General features: G+C 39.8%; 1 protein-coding gene across 1 annotated transcript; it reads left to right on the top strand.

Moving 5' to 3' along the window:
• Window positions 1–155: 155 nt before the first annotated feature.
• On the top strand, window positions 156–21,728 carry gdpd2 (glycerophosphodiester phosphodiesterase domain containing 2). The gene is made up of 15 exons (XM_080773848.1): window positions 156–331; window positions 6,626–6,798; window positions 11,567–11,670; window positions 12,732–12,825; window positions 13,619–13,678; window positions 13,822–13,920; window positions 14,233–14,326; window positions 15,093–15,238; window positions 16,571–16,653; window positions 17,290–17,449; window positions 18,760–18,969; window positions 19,268–19,416; window positions 20,200–20,347; window positions 20,831–20,913; window positions 21,589–21,728. Exons 2-15 carry the CDS (start codon window positions 6,667–6,669, stop codon window positions 21,725–21,727), a joined length of 1,701 nt encoding a protein of 566 aa, XP_080629974.1. The 5' UTR covers window positions 156–331; window positions 6,626–6,666; the 3' UTR covers window position 21,728.
• The last annotated feature ends 572 nt before the right edge of the window (window positions 21,729–22,300 follow it).

The following is a 22,300-nucleotide window of genomic DNA, read 5'->3' on the forward strand; positions in this document are numbered from 1 at the left end:
ATCGATCAAGATTCAATGGCAACATTTCAGCAATTTAATCCGTTTGATTAAATCACTTCCCCTTTCTTGCTAAAGTAGATTTTTGCCTCCGCCCCTCCCCCGTGGACTGCATGCACCTCGCGAACGCACACACCCATTCATTAGAGCCATTCACATGCCATGCACGGTTTTACTTTTCAAAGAGTGGAATGGATAGAGAGTGAAGGCAAAAAAGACCGTTCCGGACCCTTCCACACTTCCACACCAGATCAGACTCAAGGCGAAGAGAAGACATATCTGTGGTTGGATAGAGCTGCAGCTGAAGACCACCAAAGCGACGCGGCGTTTTCAGGTAAATTGATAAGCCGTTTCTACTTTCTACCATGCAGGCATTATATTTAAGAAACATATTGTCAGATGGAGTCACCAGACAGACTGAAGATAATCTGACTGTTGAACTTGCACTGTAATTTAATTTAAAATAAAAAAGCATGCATGTTGTTTTCCATTCAGGGGAAAAAATATGATTGTTGTTTTTTTGTTATTTTTGCCATTGAGGGAAAAGTAATCATGGATGAGAGCACTCAGAGCAGTGCTGCATATGATCACAATGCTGGCATATAAATGAAAGAACCTTTGATTGATTGATTGATTGATTGATTGATTGATTGATTGATTGATTGACTAGCCTACTTTATTTAGTCAGAATAAATGTAAACAGCACGTGCTGCAGTACGACATAGGCTAAAATGAATGGATAACACACAAATCCTGGGTCAAAGTAAAAGGTATACAAAGGAACAATGATAATTTCTTAAAGCTTTGGATTACGCCCTACACTCTGTCTTTGTACTATGGATTGTACTATGTTTTTGTATGGACGTGGTGTTGGGTGCCTGCACATATGCACACATGGCATCAACGCATGGTGTTGTGTGCAGGCGCCCTACACTCTTTTATACTTACTTTTATCCCCCTGTTCCCCTCACTGTATATATACTTTTTTTCCCTTTTCGCTTCCTATATGATGAATTCCTGTTCTGTTCTTTAACTACATAGAAGTGTCTATTTGTTTGTCTCTAAATGTTTTGATGAATTGAACAATGTGGACCCTGTTGTAAACAAGTGTAAGGCTTAATTGGGTCGTCCACTCACAGTTAACAGTCTTTGTATTGAGTTTGTGCTTGAAATGTACTGTAATTCTGCAAACTGTTAATAAAGATTTCAATCAATCAATCAATATGGCTGTCAAACATTGTATACAGACCACTTTGCAACGAACTTCCTCTAGGCAGCAACAAAATATTCATTTGTGAAGTATTTGCAAGCCTATCTGCTTGCAGCCTTGTACATTCATAATGTAGGAAACATTTTGACCAAAATATGGATTTTGGGAGTAAAATGGTTATTATAACCGCCTGTTTCTACATGTCATCGATCATTGTGCCTTAAGTCAAACGGCTACATTTGCCAATAATTCAGAATGCAGAATGTCTGCATTTCTTATTTCTGTTGTGCAGTGGTGGAAGATTTAGACTTAAATACTTGTGTTTTCCTGCAAGTCAATTTGGCTTGAGAAGTCAGTACTTAAGTCAATGTGAAAATCAAAATATACTTATGGTAAAGTATTAATTATGCATTTCAGAATATATTATTGATATTAATATCATTATGTTGTTCATGACTTTAATGTTGAAGCTGTAGTTGGAACTCAATTTAATGAATAGCCTATAACCTATACAAATATTTTAGGTCTACTTTATCAGTTGATTTATAATTTGTATTAATAACTATCTGCAAAGTAACTAGCAGCAACTAAAGCTGTCATAAATATCCTGGCACCCCTGAATATCATTGTTACTGTTATAATTAGTACATCTTAGTCTGTGGGGGGGGGGGGCATTCCACACCTGAGTGGCAGTGCTGTGGAAAGTGCATTTGTTCTATATGTGTGTGGCACCAGATCATTATTTATACTCCCTCGGTTGTGGCTGTGAGAGTTGCTCACCTTTGTGAGGTAGGCCTAATCAGTTAAGTAAATGGGGACTGAGGGCACAGAGGGCAGGGCTGAATTTACAATTTTGAATGACAGCCCCATTTTCAACTGCTTGACTCTGTCTTCTATCCGGAGCCATCCTATGCCATCAAAATTAGTTGCATAAAGGTGGGTCATGGGCCCTAGGACTAGAAGGAGTCGGATTAGTTTGTTCTGGGAGGTTTGAAGCTTAGTTTTTTGTGACATTGAGATGTTAGAGAACCAGGAGGTACAGGCATAGTCAAATATGGGCTGAATAAGAGCTCCAGCTAATGTCCTGAGAGCCCTCTTGTTTACAAAGGAGGAGATTCTCCCCAAGAATCTTGTCCTTTGATTTACTTTTTTGATCGCCCTTGTTGCCATGCCTTCACCTGTCAGCTTGTTGTCCAGGATACAGCCCAGATATGTAATCTCTACTTTGCTAGCGATTACAATGTCATCAATTCTGACATTGAAATAATTTACCCTACTAAGGGAGTGTTTAAACCCAAAAAGAATGGATTCTGTTTTACCAAGATGCAATAAGAGTTTGTTATCTGTAAGCAAAAGATTTGTTATCAGTAAGCAAAAGATCGTAAGAATAGTAATGAGTATATATGCTTCCTTGGGGAACCCCACAGTCTACTATTTGTTCTCTTTCCTCCAGGTAGGATTTCATCCAATTTACAGAAACCTATCGCCTCCAGTTTGTCTAGTAGTATTGAAGTGGTGTTATCAAGTCGTGTTGTGAGGGCTTCATACTGTTTCATTGATCTGTTTTTGACTGTGGTATGGCCTTGGACTACAGATTTATGGGTTTTACGGGTGCAGAAATTTATATTGTGGTCACTGGTCACTTATACCCACTGTTTGATTTTTTTGTCCGGGTCAGATGAGAGAGTAGCCTAGCCTACCTGAGTAAAAGCATAGTTACTTTTCATTGCTGGTAGTGTATGCCACATGAACATCTGTAGGCCTACAAAGGGGAAAGACAAGTGTGACCTCCTCATTTAGGGTGTCTATGGTGTGTACAGGCCACCGCAAAACCGCCGCAAAGCCTTTCCAAATAATAATAATTATAATAGCTCAAATTTATATAGGGCTTTTCTAAGTACCCAAAGCGCTTTACATAAAAACATTAGGAAAATACCTTTTTCAAGAAAAGAAAAAAAGGCAAAACAAGTACAAAATCAGTGCAAGGTTAAAAGGAAATAGGTTTCTAGCCCTACGTTGAACCCTATAAGTTACATCCTTAAGCTTACATGGGAGATTTTTAGTGAAGCTACTGTATCTGTGCAAAAACCATTTCCAAGAGATGGGGACATTTTCACTTCACATGCTTTTGTCAACACAACCCCAGATTCAGGCTTAATGTTTGTAATGACATCTAATACAGTAATGATGACTCAATGTGTTCTTGGATTTAAAATGTCCTGCTTGCAACTAAACTCCTGCAGTGAGCCAAGCGTCAATCAGTAATATCCACGTTCTTCCACTCCTACAGACTACATGACATGTTAAGTCCTGTTCAAAAATGCACTGATTTTGGTCACTAGTCACTATAGTTACCTAATCTTAATGTAATTATTTTCAGAATCCCCATAGATTATTACACACACCATCACACGCACACACTCACGCACACACAGACCGAGTGGTCCCTTAAGAGTCTCTCCATCTAACTAGAGATATATAAAATAATTGGACAGAATAAATGAAAATGAAACAAGGGCAAGAACAGAATGGATAGGAATAGCCTAGAACATGCATCTCATATCATTGTGCACAGACATCAGTCTCTGATAGTTGAGGGTCATCGTAACTCGGGTATAAATATGCCTATGTAGATTTGTGATTCACCAATCACTCAAAAAGTAAATCGGATAAAGGTCATAAATCATGACAATAGAACACAGTAGATACCTGTACCGATACCTGTGTCAGTAATGCTAGACAAAACTATTTAAACTCAATCTAATCAAACAACTACTCATGGATTTGAAGATAACTTTGTATACCTGCAGGCTTGGTTGAGTCTTAAACAAACTCACTTATCCTTAGGCTTAGGTGTGTCGAAATATAATGTTGGCTGAAGGCCACATCATATCAAGTTAAACAAGGAGTTGCAGTTTCAACATCAGTCTTCAATGAGGGTGTTTACACTTTAACAACATAAATATGTTAGACGTTGGAGTGTAGAGTGTGAAGGCCCTTGGGCCCAAACGTCCACACTGTTGTTGTTTGCTGCTGGGGGGGAACAAAATTAAAAAATAATCCTATAGGATATACTGTACAACGTGAGTTGTCGGTATTCATTTCTACAGTCTGTATCTTCCAGAACCGTGCACCATTATGACGTGGAATTACTCAACCGAGTGCTTGCTTTTGCTTTCTTCTTCAAGACGTGGTTAGAGACTTAGAGTGTCTCATTGAAGATATTCAATGAGACACTAGTATATTGTACTTTCTTGGTGTGGTCATTCCCTGTTCCTGTAAATTGAGTAATATAAACTATGCTACTGGAAAATTGTAAGCCTCAGCCTCATTGTCAAGCCTTCATGCTAGCCTATCACTGCGTTTCACTGTCAATAGATTATTTTTCATTATCTTTCTGCAGCTACTGTATAGTAACACGATAACTGTCCCTTTGTTAGAGTGTACAAATGGAACCAAAATTGGACCCTGTGCATCATTGTAGTTCCGCTGAGAGATGTTATTGTGTATGTGTAATGACAACACGCCCCATACCCACACCCCCCGATTAGGTACCCCTCCTCATTACCCCCACTCGCTTCTCGTGCCTGTCACTGTCTGTGACCATCCTGCTGTGATGACAAGGCTCTGTTGGTGTGGTAGGAAAAGTAGAAAAACTTGGTCGAAACGTTGTATGTTCCTGCCTGCTGTGTTCGTGAATACAAATAATCCTGGAGCATTACAAAATGAGTAGCAAGCCCTTGCTTTTGTCGTGTTGTAGAAAAAGTACTCGCCCAATATTGCTCTTATGTAAAAATGCTCTGTTACAAGTAAAATTCCGGAATCCAAAATGTACTTGAGTAAAAGTACAAAAGGTTGGTCATTAAAATGTACTTAAAGTGCCAAAAGTAGAAAGTACTTTTCATCTTTAGAAAATAGCAGATATACAAGCATCGGGATGAAGTGTTAATAATAATCAAAATCTAAGTAAATAGTAACTAAGTAGTTTTCAAATAAATGTAGTGGAGTAAAGTACAATATTAAGTATTGAAAATTGGAAATACTCAAGTAAACTACAAAATAAGACCTCACCTCAACATTTTTACTTAAATACAGTACTTAAGTAAATGTTTGTAGTTACTTTACACCAGTGGTGTGACTTAACACTCTGGCCTGTCAACACTTTCCTCTCAAAGACCCTTTGGTCAGTGACAGCCATTGTAACATGTGCCAGTGGCTAAACCTCACCCCCGCACAGAGACTACAGATGGACTTGTATTGAGCACGGCTCAGGCGGAATCCGGAGAACTCGCCAGTTTAACCAACAAATGTAGTGCATTTTAGTTTTACTTCACCTTCATTTAAATTGCATTGACTTGGTAAACTGGCGAGTTCTCGGTTATCCGCTCAGGCAAGGCAAGACAAGTTTATTTGTAAAGCACAGTTCATACACAATTCAACATGCTATTACACTTTTTTAAATTAATTGTATTATTTGACAAAAATATTCATACAAACAAATCCCCCCCTCCCCCATACACACAAATGGCAGTACATATATTGAAATAAAAATCTTTAAAGAAATACCAATTCTCAATAGTATACATCCATAATAATAGAAAACAAACAAACCAACAAACCAACAAAAAGATGACAAAAGGAGTCAATAAAAGTAAATTCATTCAATGTGCTTTAAATAAGGCATAAAGGTAGTCGTCATGCTCAATATTTGCATTTTCTATCATATTGTTGGTGGCAATGGCTCCCCACAAATTAAATTAAATTTTTTTTAAATTTGTTTCAGAATAGATGATTATTATGCACATTATTTATGAAGATGTTGGTGTCATTTTAGATGTTGTGTTCACATCACATTTAATGCATAAGAAATATGTCAATAGTTGATATGAGTGCATAAAGTGCATGAAATCTAAAATAGGGTATAACTGCCTAGAATGAAACGTACATGTAGATAGGAAAATCAGATGTCTTTTAGGGTACTGTTACTATATTATATTGATAAATCTTCAATCTGGGTACCCGTCGGCAAAACAAAGGAAAAACAGCGCCCTCTTTTGTCAACAGTCTGTCTCGAGAGAGACTATGAAATATTTGAGAGAGAGAGAGAGAGAGAGAGAGAGAGAGAGAGAGAGAGAGAGAGAGAGAGATATACTGTATAGAATGACCTCTAATTGAACATCAGAGCACAGGAGAGCAGGAACCTCTTTCCTCGCACAAAGTATTCAGAGACAGTGCATTCTCCACTCTCACACAGGTATTTTCACCTCATCCACTGGCGGCAACCTGAGCCTCTCAGGTATCTCCAGGCTACACAAGACACACACTGTGGAAATCCTGCTCTGAGCGTGTAGCCTACAAACGGAGCCTTTTTTGTGTCCACTATCAGAGTTGAATTAACACTGAGGATCCACTGTGCAGGACCTGCTCTTCCTTAACAGTGAACGAGGAGAGAGGAGGCGATGTCAACGGACAGCAGCTGTCGCATGGACTGCTGCGGGGGTCTATACAGGGGTCTGTATAGCTGCAGCTGGAGCCATCCGAGTGACAGGAAGAAAACGGAGACTGAAACGGAGACTGAGAAGAAGAGAAGGGTATGTATGTATTTATCAGGGACGTGCAGAGAGTGTTAGAGGGGCAGGGGCTGAAACCCCATATAAAGAGGGCACTTTTGGACAAAAATAGCGAAAATAGCTGATCTACAAGCTCTCAATGCGTCATCTATTTTCGGGGCACAACCCAGCACTCTTTAGCTAGTGGACAAAACAAATTTGATCAACGCAAAATACTGTGTTCAAGTTCAGGAGACTTCGGGAAAAAAAACAATTCTCCTGAATGCTGGCATGGAAAGGAGTGGCATTTGCATTTCTTTCACCATAGCAAATGCTGCATTCGTGGTCTGGAGAGGCCAGTTGTTTTACAGACGGGTAAAAGGGCAGGTGCCTAAGCCCCCTTTGATGTCTATGTGTGCACGTCCCTGCCATGCAGGTATCCAGGTTGAGATTACATGAACGTTAGCCGGTTAATGCCATTAAATGGCAATGCAATCCCTTGGATTACAGACACATTCGACGTGTACTGTATGTAGTAGTACTCCACAACTATTTCAAAATAAACATTTCATTTTATTTTAATCAAATATGTAAGTTAAACTGTGCAGCTGTTGCACCGTGCTCTCATCTCATTAAATTAGACTCAATATCCATGTCCATATTGCATGAAGATATGAGCAATAAAGACTGTCTATGCAAAGACTATACAAAACGTGTTTTGCAAGTCATCATGAATAATGTTGATCACAATATTACGTCCAACGACAACGAGACAGCCTACAAGGGAAGAGGTCAATGAAATCACATGGTGCCAGGAGAACAACCTCGCTCTCAGTGTCAACAAGATCAAGATGCCGGTCGAGGACTTTAGGAGGTTGACGAGAGAGCACAGGCATTTTGCTGATGAAGGCCTGAGTAGTCTGAAATGCGTCCATTACAGGTACTGCTTCTGTGGTAAATTAAAGTCTTTAGGCGGGTGCTGCTACACCAGAACGTTGTGTGCGGTACTTAAAAGAGTATACATGTTACCAACAGGAATCTGTATGAGGGAACAGTAAGGGTGAGCAAGAAAATAGCAGCCAGGAGAATGAGACTAGCAGGACACTGCCAAAGGCACCAAGAACTGGCCGGCCAGCAAGTTGTTGCTGTGGGAACCAACACATGGGCACCGGTCACGAGGACGTCCCACATTAACATGCATGGAAGAAAGATGCGCTAAGTACAGACGAGCTAGCCAGATGTATGGAGAACCGGGATGACGATGTAGGACGACCTAGAGAGGAAGACTGTGATTTTATCAGTGGTGGAAAAAGTACTCAAATGTTTTACTTAAGTAAAAGTATAAATACTGCAATGTAGATGTACTCTGTTACAAGTAAAAGTCCTGTATTCAAAATGTACTCAAGTAAAAGTCCAAAAGTATTGGCATAAAAATGTACTTAAAGTACTCAAGTAAGCAGTAACCATTTCACAAGTTCAAAATGGGTACAAAATCTTGTGAAAATAGCTGATCGGCTATTTTCAAATGGCCAAAATGTATATAGGGCTGGAGTGGTTAATGGATGTTTTCTAATGAAAATTAATTAATTACTAATTAAAAGTAACTAGTAACTAAAGTTTTCAAATAAATGTAGTGGAGTAAAAGTACAATATTTTGATCAAAAATGTAGTGAAGTAGAAGTGGAAATACTCAATCTCTCAAATCTCTCAATAAAAGCTACAGGCTACGAGAGCTTTTATTGAGAGGGAAAAGGAAGTTGTCGCCGCCTGTTGTTCCTGTGTGGCGACTACAACACAATACTACAACATGACGTAACCATCATCCGCTCAAGCCCGGATCATACAGACTTTTGAAACAGAGACCAGGCTTTCTGCTACTGCTATACGGATGTGATACTGTACAGGACACTAGTGATGCCAGTACTGTACAGGACACTAGTGATGCCAGTACTGCTATACGGATGTGAAACTGTACAGGACACTAGTGATGCCAGTACTGCTATACGGATGTGAAACTGTACAGGATGCCAGTACTGCTATACGGATGTGAAACTGTACAGGACACTAGTGATGCCAGTACTGCTATACGGATGTGAAACTGTACAGGACACTAGTGAGGCCAGTACTGCTATACGGATGTGAAACATGGAAAATGAACAAAGGAGACAACAAGGCAGTTGACGTGTTTCACAACAGATGCCTATACGAATAATACTCCGTATACACTGGCAAGATCACGTCAGCACTAAAGAGCTGCTAGAAAGAGCTGAGTGAAGCTGCATAGATGGAAGATGATTGGACACATACTACGACAGGGCCACAACAATGACTGCAACATGGCATTGACATGGCAGGCACCAGAAGGGAAACGAAAAAAAGGAAGACCAAAGACCACCTGGAGGCGTACCGTTGAGAAAGAAAGACAAGAAGCAGGATGGAAATCATGGTCTGAACTGAAGTGAGGATTGCAGCAGCTGACCGTGAAAAGTGGAAGCACTCTGTGAAGGCCTTACTGTATGTGCCACAAGGCACGAAGTGGATAGGTAACAGGTAACGGCTCTGTGTATCCATAACTTTTAACCATGCACAATGTGACATGATGACACTGTGTTATTATATGTTTCTCCTCTATTTTCTCTTCCCTTTTTACTGCAATGTTGATATAGCCCTCACAAAGAAGTTCACCCACTCTTTTTAACTGTGTGATAATGTGACAAAACATTTTGATTTTTTTGTATGGTTAAGCAAATTTGTACTTAATTGTTGCAACAATAAAAAAAACTATTCAAGTCCTTAATATGTAGTCATGTAGTATAATGTAGTCATGAATATGTAAATTACATAATTCATAATTCAAACATAATTCAAGAGAGAATAATTTGGTCATTCCTCTTTTATCAGCTCACTATATTATATGGAATGGAAAGTCTAAATATGTTCGACTTCACCGCTGGAATATTTAACCTTGAAGTCTTTATATTTTTATGAACACTTGATCACATATTTAATGTTTCTAAATAGGTTACGCTGTGATATAGTCATTGATATTCAGAGTACATATATTTTTCCTTGTGTATGAAAAAAGATGATCTGTTGATGTGTTGTCACTTACTACTGAATGTACAGTATATCTGAATGTATATCTGGGATGAAATGTTCATTCTATTCTATCTGCTGCTGCTCTGTGTAGAATAAACACTTGTATCTGGTGTTTGTCCTGCAACCTATTCCAGATGGTTCACAACCCAGACAATAGATCTGAAGGGCTTTTAATGCTGAATAGGGGCGGCTTCAGGGTTTTCACTTTTCCATGCCCTAGAAACCTTACAAAGCCCCTATAATTGGGAATTAACATTCCACCGGACTAAATGCAGTGGTAATGTAAAACATTTTTCCCAGCTCAACTACGTTTTTCTCCCCCCAGAAATGAAAACTGCCCTATAGTGCAGAGGAGAAACCAAGTAAAGATGTTTTAGTAGTCCAAACCTGTTGGGCAAAGACAAGCAACATAACCTGAAGAAGGGATAGTGTTGTGAAGCGGTGTTTAGGAATACATGTTGCTGCCAAGAACGATTTATAACCCTATACAGGCCCTAACAGGCTTGTAGTGAACTCATCTGGAACAGACTCACAAAGGGGTGGGCGTTTGATGGGGTGAACTGTGAAAGGAGGTACATAGTAAATCCTAAATCCTACATATCCAGAGTGTCTTGCAGGTCATAGACTGAAACCAAATGGACTGGGTTTCATTTCACAAGATTTATAAGGGTCCATTTGGTTACCAACTCTCCTTCATTTAGTTTAGTTTTCCCCTGTTCCAGTAGATGGACACAAACTTGGCAAGTGTTTCAGATTGTATGCCTCAACAGGGAATTTGAGTGAAAATCAACCGATAATTCCAAATAGGTTACTCATCAAGCCGATCTTATCGGTCTACTCCACATGCTGGGAAACTACTGAGAACGACAAGCCTCCTCATAGCCTCACCTAAACATAACCGAAAGCACGTAGCAGGCAGCGCAGTCCCAACCTTAATCGTCGTTTTCGTTTTATCAATGCCAACCGCAGCGCATGGCCTCAACCTGTTTGTCAAGCCCGCATCATGCTTGCTAAACTATCACTGAATCTGTCAATAGATTCTTTGTCATGTCATTCATGCTCAATGCATCCTTCAGCATCCAGTTGGAAAGCACTTACTGTAGCTACTGATAATGGCATCAGAAAGCAAAACTAAACCGCAATGGAATTGCTCCATGGAAGTTCCCAGAGGTATACTATATTAGTCAGTCATATTAGACACATGGGCTGTATTTTGCGTGTCTTAAGTACCAGGTCTTATTCCCTAACTTGAGTAAACTAAAGACCTGGAGGCGTGATCAATGCCATTTGGCTATTCTGAGTGGCCAAAGAGCATTGATCACGCCTCCAGCGTCTGCCGCTCTCGGAAATCATTAGTTGATTCAACCCCCCCAATCCAACCCATTGATGCTGAGTGCCAAGCAGGGAGGAATTGGGAGGAAATGGATCATCAAATATTTAATCTGACACCGGGACTCCATTTTTTGGGGGGGGCTTTTGATGCCTTTATTGATAGGGAACAGTAGTCAGACAGGAAAGGGGAGAGATACGGGGAGTGACACGCAGCAAAGGCCGTCGGGTTCGGGAGTCAAACCCGCGGCACGCCGTCCGGCTGGCTTGGCAGCCTAGGTTTCCAGACGGTTGAGTTAACCGTCCGGGCCTGGGACTCCATTTTAACAAAGCTTTTACACAAACCGTACTAACCACACAAACCCTGATCTTTTCATTTCAGAGCACATGCTGCTGGTCGTCAGTTGTTGCGGTGGTGTCCCTCGTTACGCTCTGCTGGATGTATATCTGTTTGATTACTTTCAACGACCGAGAGGAAGTCAACTGGTAAATGATGACACGTACACCACACTCACTCGCACACACTTTAAATATGCATTTATGAGCAGCCATTTACAAATTGACTAGATGGCAGAGCACAATTGTGGTGTATAGAGGATATGCGCGTGACATCCCAGGTCGGACATTTTTCTTCTATAGAAGTGTATATTTGTACGTCTCTAAAGTTTGACATGCCACATGCTACATAAAGGGAGTTAGTCGAGTTGGAACAAATTGAGAGATAATAGTAGACACCTTTATGAACACATTTGTGAAGAAAGCTAGTGGTAAGCATTTTTTTGTTGCAGATTTGCTACACATTTCGCTAACTTTCCCTAACTATACTGAGTGGCAAAAAACAACTTTCTGACCTTGACAGTCCATACATCCAAACAGAAAAGTCTGATTGCATTAAACAACGTTAAGCTCACTTTGCCACTCAGTGTATGCATGTGCATACCCTCTATTGTATTGTATACCCTCTACCAACGTGGCGTGCATGTGCCCCACGTGCTACCAAATGTGTAGCCTAGCTGCGAGATAGTCTGCTCCAGCTGTTGATAGTTTAGCACTTTGGTTAGAAAGGCTTCCTCTAAGCTGTAATCAAAAGAACAGCCAGCCCCCGAAAATGAGGACCCCTATGATTATCACACACACACACGCACGCACGCACGCACGCATGCATGTATACTTAACTACTGTACTTAAATAAAATCTTTAGGTACTTTTACTTCGCTGGGGTATTTCATTTTTTATACTTTTACTTTTACTCAAATGTCAAATGTCACTTATTACTCCTTTACTTTAGTTACATCTTTGTCCATTTAGAATTTTGGACTTCGCTTGAGTATTTCTACATTGGAGTATTGATACTTTTACTTAACTTATTTTTCCACCACTGTGCACACACACACACACACACACACACACACACACACACACACACACACACACACACACACACACACACACACACACACACACACACAATTTGTGTCTAGCACAAAAGCCCTGAATGCATTGTTGTTTGCTTGTGAATCTCTACTCTTTTTTTCTGTTATCATCAGGAAGTGCTTCACTCTATGGAGACAGTGGGTGAACTGGTTCATGGTGGTCACCATCACCTCTGCCGTGGTGACCAGCTACTGCATTCTGCTGCTGGTGAGAAGTGGACATTTTGACAGCAAATTCAGATGTAGTATTTAAGGTGTTTGCACCCTGGTACGTTTATCAGGCCCAACGGTCGGGAAATGACAGAGTTACCGTGTGGGGGTCCCTGGGGGGGGGGGGGGGGGGGTGGGGTCCCTGTACTGTACTGTACTGTACTGTACTGTACTGTACTGTACTGTACTGTACTGTCACTTAAAAATGATACAACACAGGCGGTTTGACTCTGTCATACTCAATTCTGAAGCAATTGTTATAATTTAAAATAGTTAATAATCCGTGTCTATTTGTGTCTACTTTCATTTGGTGTATCAGTCCTGATTGTATTGTCTCTCTATAAAACGATATCAAGCAAGAATGTATGTTTTGTAATATTAATCAAAATCTTGGAAGTAAAACATACCTCAAGATGGTACTTAAGTACAGTACTTGAGTAAATGCACTTAGTTACTTTAGACCAGTGCACCAGGGTGAAGATGGTTAAGCGACTGGTTTAAAGCGTTTTCTTTTTTATGGGGCAACTTTTCGAGCTTATAGGCGTTCGTCAGGAAAAATTATGTATATAGTTACCTTGTCATGATATAACATCTAATATTAATTAAACCCTTGTTATTCATTATAAAAATAGCCATTTACTCACTGTGCTCAGTGTTTGGGTTGTAATATAACTTGCACTGTCTTGTAAAATGTCACAATTACCTTATGGTGGTACTTGGCAATAGTACTCGGAAATTAAAGCGATTCCGATTTAGATTATATTAACATATTATATGGTCTTTCCTTACAGGTCTTTGCACTGTTCCAAATTGCCTTGAAGGAACCCATCGACCTACATTGCTTACACAAGGTATCTGTATTGTTTTCATATTGTGCAATTCAGATTTTGTTTTGGTTAATCAACATTCATTCCCACTGGTTTGGCTTCAGGTTACTCAGAGTGCATGGTGGGCCCGCTTACCAGATTTCATGTTTACGCAATGCTTCGTCTAGATCCTCCTGTTTTTGGGTGTCCTGTTCGTCATGCTCGGAGTCGTTGGAATAAGCCATCAGTGGGGAAATGAATGGAAGACTGTTCTTCTCTCATTCCAGGTGCGTTAGGGCCAAAATAATCTAAAACGTGACAGAGATTGTGTGTGAAAATGTCGGATGTTGGTGAGAATATTGTATAGTATGAAGGATTGCCTTGATTCAGTGTCTTATTTACAGAATACTTTAGAATTGCTTGTCTGTTGCTGAGATTTTGTATGGAATTAATATCTGCTAAAGTGATGTTTGTATAAACAAGTATAATGATAATATTGAAGTATGAATGATATTTGCCTTGGTTTTGGTAGTTGGCACTGGATGTGTTAAGCTGTCTGTGAGCATCAAATAAATGTTTTATGTGTCTTTTCTTGGCAGGCAACGGCACCTTTCTTACAGATGGGTGGCGTTGGAGCGTTAACCCTGTTTAGCTGGCTCGTGATCAAGAGCTTCCACAAGGCCCGCAGAGCAGGTTTGTGTAACGTGGGGTTGAATTGTTTTATTCAAGCTTATACTGCCTGAAAAGACGAATTCTGCTATGCTGCGTTTCTGCATGGCATCACTTTTAGGAGTGACTTTACTTAACTAGTGTTGATTTGAATTTTGATTCAGTTTAGTCGTAATCTTTTGAGTCAAACTTCAGTTAGCTTTAGTCATATTTGAGTAATTCGGAATGTTTTAGTGTTAGTATAGTTTTAGTCGACTAAATATTGTATGATTTTAGTCAACTCAAATCTATAGTTGATTTAGTTAAGTCGACTAAAATGTGTTTTGGCGGTCCTTGATGGCATCGTAATGGCAGATTTGACACTTGGTTCCGATTTACTTTTCACAAATAACTGTAAGTTGGTTTAGGTGAATACTTACTTAGGTGAATAATTACTTCTAATACTAGAATGTCTGTGATCGTATTTTCAGAGTGCAATACCGGAGCGCAACCAAACATAAAATGACTTGTCTTTTAGTTCTACTGGATCTCTTCTCCATTAGTTCCTACCTAACATTTTATCGTTTTTATCTGTTGACCGAAATTGCCAATATGATTTAGTCTTAGTTTTCGTCATCGTAGCTTTGTTTTTATTTTTTATTTCGTTTTCGTCAGTGAAAAAAGGTAGTCAGCGAACATTTTTCTTGATAGATTTAGTCGACGGAAGCAACATCAATTTTAGGAGTGGCTCTACTAACTAAACAAGCTTAACCACAATGACAACAGATGCTTTGATTTGCATTCCGTACAGGCTCCAAGGTCTTCATCCTGGGGGTGTTTGCTGTGTTGTCGATAGCGCTCTTCCTGTGTCCCCTCTTCTTCGACTCGCCGTGTCTGATTAAAAGGGATCAGCTCCCTAAGAAGCCCGACCTCATTGGCCACAGAGGAGCACCAATGGTGAATGTCCTGTTCCTCCATGGACTTATGTGTGCATTTACTGTATTATGCTGTCATTGGTAGAAAATCTTGAAAAATCTACCAAGGCAGGAACACACATTTAGAAATGAAGGTTGTAGATGAGCAGTGATAACATTGTTTGTTTGTTTGTTTGGTTGGTTTGGCATCTGACAAAAAAGAAAAAAGGGTCTAGGAGGAAAAAAAAGCACCCATGGTCATAATTATTTTGAGTAAGTAGACCAATTTAACATGCACTGATAATTTGCCATCCCTGGCTCAGGTGTGAACAAAATGATGTCCATCCATGTGAGTAGTAGGGTCCCATGTGCCATCTGTCACACATGTATGGAGTTGTGTGCATGCTCACATGCCTTTAGGATGTGTGTGTGTGTGTGTGTGTGTGTGTGTGTGTTGTGTTTTACACATGAGTGATTCTCAGTGGTGTAAAGTAACTAAGGACATTTACTTAAGTACTGTGCTTACTGTAAGTATACAACTTTGAGGTATTTGTACTTTACTTGTACTTTACGTATTTTCAATTTCCAATACGTTTACTTCTACTCCACCACATCTCGGATCCAAATATATATATTTTTTTATTTTTTACATTATTACAAAACATACATGAACCACTTCAGCCCTATTTACATGTGCTGTTTTTTCAAAAGTTTTTTAGACATTTTACACATTTTGCGAACATGTGAAATGGGACATTCTGCACAATGAGTACTTTATACTTTCTGTACTTTAAGTACATTTTGAAGCCAATACCTTTGTACTTAAGTATTTTTTTATTCTAGACTTTTAATTGTAACACAGTACTTTTACACTGCAATATTGGTAATTAGTTTTTATTTCCACCACTGGTTTCTAACCCAGTGGTTCCCAAACTTTTTCATGTCAAGGACCCCCAAATTGACACTTAACAGCCCGCAGACCCCCATTAGAAAATATATGCCAGGGACCCCCCATAAGAGAAGATTTCCACAGCTCTAGCAGTGATTCTCAACCATTTTAATTTCGAGGACCCCCAGTTTGACATGCATTAGTCTACGGACCCCCATTTCATGATTTAATTGAGACCCCAATTTATATCGTAAAATCAATGTTAATTTAACTCTGAGAGTGTACAAATGGAACCAAATGGTCCCGTTAGGGTCCATTTGTACACTCTCTGAGTTACAGACCCATAAGGGCCCATTTGGTTCCTACTGTAACTATCATTTAGCTGGGGAGGTCCTTGAGGGAACTCCCTTCCCTTCCTTGAGGGAACTCCCTCAAGGACCCCTAGTGGTCTAACGGTAACCCATCTGTCCTTGTCACTGTGCTCAGCTGGCCCCGGAGAACACCATGATGTCTTTCAGGAGAAGTGTGGCGTGCAACGTGACGGCCTTCGAGACTGACGTGCAGATCAGGTATACCCAAGGATATAATGGTTTGGGATTTTTCATTATAGTTTAGTTTTAGTTCGTTTTGACATAAAAAAAAATCTAATTCAGTTTGTTTTAAATAGTTTTTAGAGTGGGTTTGCTAGATTTGATTAGTTTTTATTTTTGTGCGGTTTTAGTGTTAGTTTTAGTTAGTTATTTGTCAGGTGCAGGATTCAAAAAGATCAGAGTAAGTAGGCCTATTGTGTAATTAAAACTCAACAAAGGATACCATTTCAAAATATATATATTCAGTTATTGTTAACGAGAAAAACTAAAACTTAGATTTACTTAGATTTGAAAACACAAATACAGTTTCCATTAGTTATCATTTCTGTTTTTTTATTATAGTTTTCGTTATTTTGTTAGTTTTCGTTAAAATAACTTTCAATATGGATAGAGGACTGAAGTCTGACGTAATTTATGCACCTGGGCAGATCTACAAGCTTACATCGTGTCTGTTGTGACACACTGTGAGCTTGTGCTGTGTGTTGCTGTTTTCACTGAATGTTTGCCTATTTTCGTCAAATATTCTTCTATTATGACATGCCCAGAATTAAGTGGCTAAGCTCTTTGGCTTTTTGTACAAGTAATTACAAAAGATATTTCATTTGGCGTTTCTAGCAAAGACAGAGTTCCTTTCCTGATGCATGACCACGGCTCTGAATTCCTACGAAGAACAACGGATGTAAAGAAGACATTTCCAGAGCAGCACTTCAACCACAGCACTGACCTCACCTGGGAAGAGTTAAAAAGCCTCAATGCCGGGGACTGGTTCACAAAGGTGAGGACTGTGTAACTAATAACAACACCAACAATATCCTGCCCAATACTGCAGAGACTATTGGGGTTGTGATGCCTCCAGCTTGGCCGGGGGTTCATACAAACGCTATTGGCGTGGTGTATGTGGGAGGGAATAATAATAATAATAATAATAAACTTTATTTATATAGCACCTTTCATACAGAGTTGCAGTTCTAAGTGCTGCACAGGCAGGACAGAAAACGGGTACTTTACAGTTAGGTCATAACATATCAGACACAACACAGGTCATAACATATCAGACACAATACACAGAGTATGCATAGATTCACGAACATAAAGGGGAATAAAAGGTCAGGCATAGAGTTAAAAAGACATATAAGATCCTGAAAATAACATATGTTACTTTAAGACATTTGAGGGAATAAGCACGGTACTGGGGAACCTTCTATAAAGTGCTAAGGGAGGATGGAGAAGGCCAATCTAAAGAGGGAAGCCAGGCAAGGAGGGCGACGTTGCAGTAGCGAGATTGGCCTGCTTAGTGGTTTGTGTAAGTAAGAGGAGTATCAGCATGTTGCTTCGCATGCATCACGTCCTACTGGTGAGAATCCTGGCTTTCAGGTGAAAAGACATCTCTTTCATGCCTTCATGTCATGCATATCGGAGGAGACATATGGTTGTCTGTGTTCTCCCTATAGGACTGTAGGAGGTAACAGTCTGTGTTCTCCCTATAGGACTGTTGGAGGTAACAGTGGTCTGTGCTCTCCCTATAGGACTGTAGGAGTGTAACAGTGGTCTGTGTTCTCCCTATAGGACTGTAGGAGTGTAACAGTGGTCTGTGCTCTCCCTATAGGACTGTAGGAGTGTAACAGTGGTCTGTGCTCTCCCTATAGGACTGTAGGAGTGTAACAGTGGTCTGTGTTCTCCCTATAGGACTGTAGGAGGTAACAGTGGTCTGTGCTCTCCCTATAGGACTGTAGGAGGTAACAGTCTGTGCTCTCCCTATAGGACTGTAGGAGGTAACAGTGGTCTGTGCTCTCCCTATAGGACTGTTGGAGGTAACAGTGGCAATCAGCGACTAGACTACACTGGGAATTTGGAATTGGCATACCGGTAATAACTTGGACAAACTTGAACAATGAATTGGCCAAAACGACAACAAAAAGCACTTTTTCCAATATATAATTGTGTGCAAAAGAGTTGCAAGCACTGACCACTGCATGTTATTTATTTGTCTTTATATTTATTATTTATTATTTAATCGTATGTCATTTCAAAATTAATTATGACCAAACCACCACCATAATTGAATCCTAAACCTGTGCCCTCCAGAGAGATCCATTCCGCTCGGCCTCAGAGCTCTCTGCGGAGGAGAAAGAGATGTCCAAGAATCAGACTATTCCATCGTTACTTCTGCTCCTTGAGCTGGCCAAGCAGCACAACGTCAAAGTGCTTTTTGACCTCTATGGCTACCGCCATGACAACAATGATACTGCCGATGTAGTCAGAGCCATCCTGGAGTCTGGCATTCCTCCACAACTGGTGAGAGCAGCACTAACTTACATACTGTCAGTGGTGGAAAATAGATAGCCAAATGTAAGTAAAAGTATCAATACTGCAATGTACAAGTACTCTGTTCCAAGTACAAGTCTGGTATTCAGAATTTACTTGAGTAAAAGTGCAAAAGTATTGGCGTCAAAATGTACTTTAAGTTCAAACTAAAAGTAGTCATTATGCTGAAATCTTCCATTTCATGTTATCAAAATCATTTGAAAATATCAGCTCTACAAGCTGCGTTGCATCATACATATAAAGGTAATGTATTTTTGTTTTTGGACAGGTTCTCTGGCTTCCCAACGCTGACAGAGAGTATGTCAGGGAGGCTGCTCCGGAGTTCATTCAGGTCTATGACAAAGTGTCCCAAATGAACGAAAGTGGCGGAAACCACCTGAATCTGAAATACAGCAATTTGAGTGCCGAACAAATCAGGTAAAGCAGAAACGGCATCCAAGATACATCTGGAATAACATGGTTGCATCACGGGACAGGCGCGGCGGCGCGGACAGAGTGGCACACACCGCCATTCCAACTACGCGGCTTCCACACGTGCTTAGGTACAGGGTTAGTAATGCGGCGAGTTGGAATGGCGATGTGTCGGAATAGCACGGTGTTAAGGGCGTTTGTGGCATCCTGAGATACAGCGTTGGCAACGAATATAGAGACACATGAGTGAGACTCAAACAATGTTCTCACTCGCGGGGGCACCTTAAAGAATGTGTTGTAACAAACAATTTAATGAGGTGTGAATGACAACTGTCATCCTGCAATTACAAAGAGATTAAGAGAATGTCCCCTGGATTGTTTGTAGACTGTCTGGTCTGCAATTTCAATTCCACACACACTGGTCTTCAATTCAATTCAATTAGTTCAGTTCAATTTTAATAAAGTGTCAAATCACAACAAGTTGTCTCAAGACACTTTACATGTAGAGAAAAGGACCGACAGAGATCCCACCCTGAGCAAGCAATTTTGCGACAGTGGTAACAAAAAAACTCCCCCTCAGGAAGAAACGTCAATCAGAACCTGACTCTAGGGTGGGTGGCCATCTGCCTTGACCGTGTCGGGGGAGAGAAAGAGCAAGAGACAACATTTCCACCTGCAGTGACATGCACAGGGTTTCATCTGAACGTAAATATATGCTGCATTATATATAGGAGTGGGTTGTTCCGAGTGCATGCACTAGCTAACACATACATTTATGTTCCCCCCCAGGGGTCTTCGACGCAGGAATGTGACCGTGAACCTTTGGGTGGTGAATGAGCCCTGGCTCTTCTCTCTGTTGTGGTGCTCAGGCGCCAGCTCTGTGACCACCAACTCCTGCCACCTCCTGAAAGATATGAGCCATCCTCATTGGACTCTGGTGAGGGACACTATACTTGTATGTGTGCACTGTGAGCACTGAGTGGCCAGACATCACTTGACAGGAATAACTAATTTTCAAATAAAAATGTGATGTCACATTTTTCAGTTATTTCCACGGAGCAACGCGTTCATACTGTGATGTATAAATTGAACGTCTTTAGCTTTAAATTTAATTATATTTAATCTTCTAATGAAGATGTCTATTCATTGAGAAAGATTTGAGAAAGCCATCCGTGTCTTTAATGCTAGTAATTGTTTTGAAGCTGTAGCAAATAGTACATGCATTTTGTAGCCCAATCAGTACAAGCTCATCGCCACCTTTGTCCTTTTTAGCACTCAACTCAGATAGGGCAAATATAAAGTTTGGGTACTGATAACGTTTTATTGTTTTATTTTGTATTTTTATTTAGGGTTAGGGTTTGGGGAGGGGGGGGGGGTGACAACTGTGACATGCTTTGACTGTATCTCTGCTATGATTCAGGCACCTGCAAAATACAGGATGATATGGATTTCAGTGGACATAGTGTCATTGCTCATAATGTTTGGACTCTTCATCTTCCTGAGGTGAGTTGGTTTGTTAAATGGTTCATTGTAACTCTTTTCATTGTTTTGTTATACTGTATGACCTGACCTGTGAATAGGCAATGATTCATCCACTTCTTTAAGTATTTAAGTATTTAATAAGATTTCATTTGATTTCAGGATGCACTGTTCAATGCATCTTTATATGGCAATCAGAAGTCTAACATATATATGACATATGACATATTCGTATTACCATCCATGTTGTGTATGAAAACGTTCTCAATGTATTTGTCTGTTTGAGGCTATATGAGTTTCACACTATAATTCTTACATTTTTTAACAATCAAATACTTCCTCACTGATTACATTAGAACATCTGCCACGTAGCAGCAACATAAGAGAGAGAGAACTTATTTAGAATTAAGATGGGAAAATAAGTTTGCGAATTACATTATTGCGATAGTGAAATTTGTTATAAAAACAGGCATAACTGCCATTCACCCATCACCCATGATCTTCGGCAAAACATTTGGGACAATTGGTAGTAAATATAGGAGACATTCCAATTTTGATATAGCAACTACAGAAAGAAAAGAAGATATAAAGTGACGGTTATCACCTCATTCACCTGTATTGTTGAAATAAACCATAATATTTGACCAGTGTTGCGGGTGAAACACAACTTGCGTTCATGTTCTGTTGCTCTCCTAATAGGAACGGAGAAGACATGCAGGAGGAGACAGGCCTGTCTCCGAGAGACAGCAACATCCCTCTTCTTAAAACCAATCCAAAAAATGGTTTAACCATGGACCATGAAGAAAATAAGTTGATTACAGCCGCTGTACCCCAATGAATTTCGAAGCACAAGATTATGTTAAATCACATATCCACATTATGCCACTGGGTGGCGGTATATCAGTATTTGTTTTAATCCTGGCCTTGTCATCAAGATTCATGACCGTCTTGATCCAAGGCTATTTTAATCCATGCATATTGTACAGCTTTATACATTTACTTTTAAAGAAAGAGTTTTTATTAATAATAATACATTTTATTTATATAGCACTTTTCATGACATAAAAGCAGCGCAATGTGTTTTACAGGTCAATAAAAAGGCAAAACAAAGACACAACATAGCATTAACATAATATCAAAGAATATAAAACAACACTAAATTAATAAAAGAAAGGGCAACGAATCAGGCAAAACAGTGAGTACATGAATAATAACACAAAGATGTATAAAATAAAATAAAACTCAACAAAAAGCCAGAGTGAATTAATAGGTCTTGTGTTGTGCTTTAAAGATGTCTACGGAGGCTCCCTGTCTAAGGTGTAGTGGGAGTTTATTCCATGCGGTAGAAGCAGAAAGCTTCACTGTGTTTATTATATCCCATTTTAGGCACATCGAGCAGGACAGCAGTGGA

Source organism: Protomyctophum bolini, assembly GCF_963924005.1.
Source record: "Protomyctophum bolini genome assembly, chromosome: 10".
NCBI lineage: Eukaryota > Metazoa > Chordata > Actinopteri > Myctophiformes > Myctophidae > Protomyctophum > Protomyctophum bolini.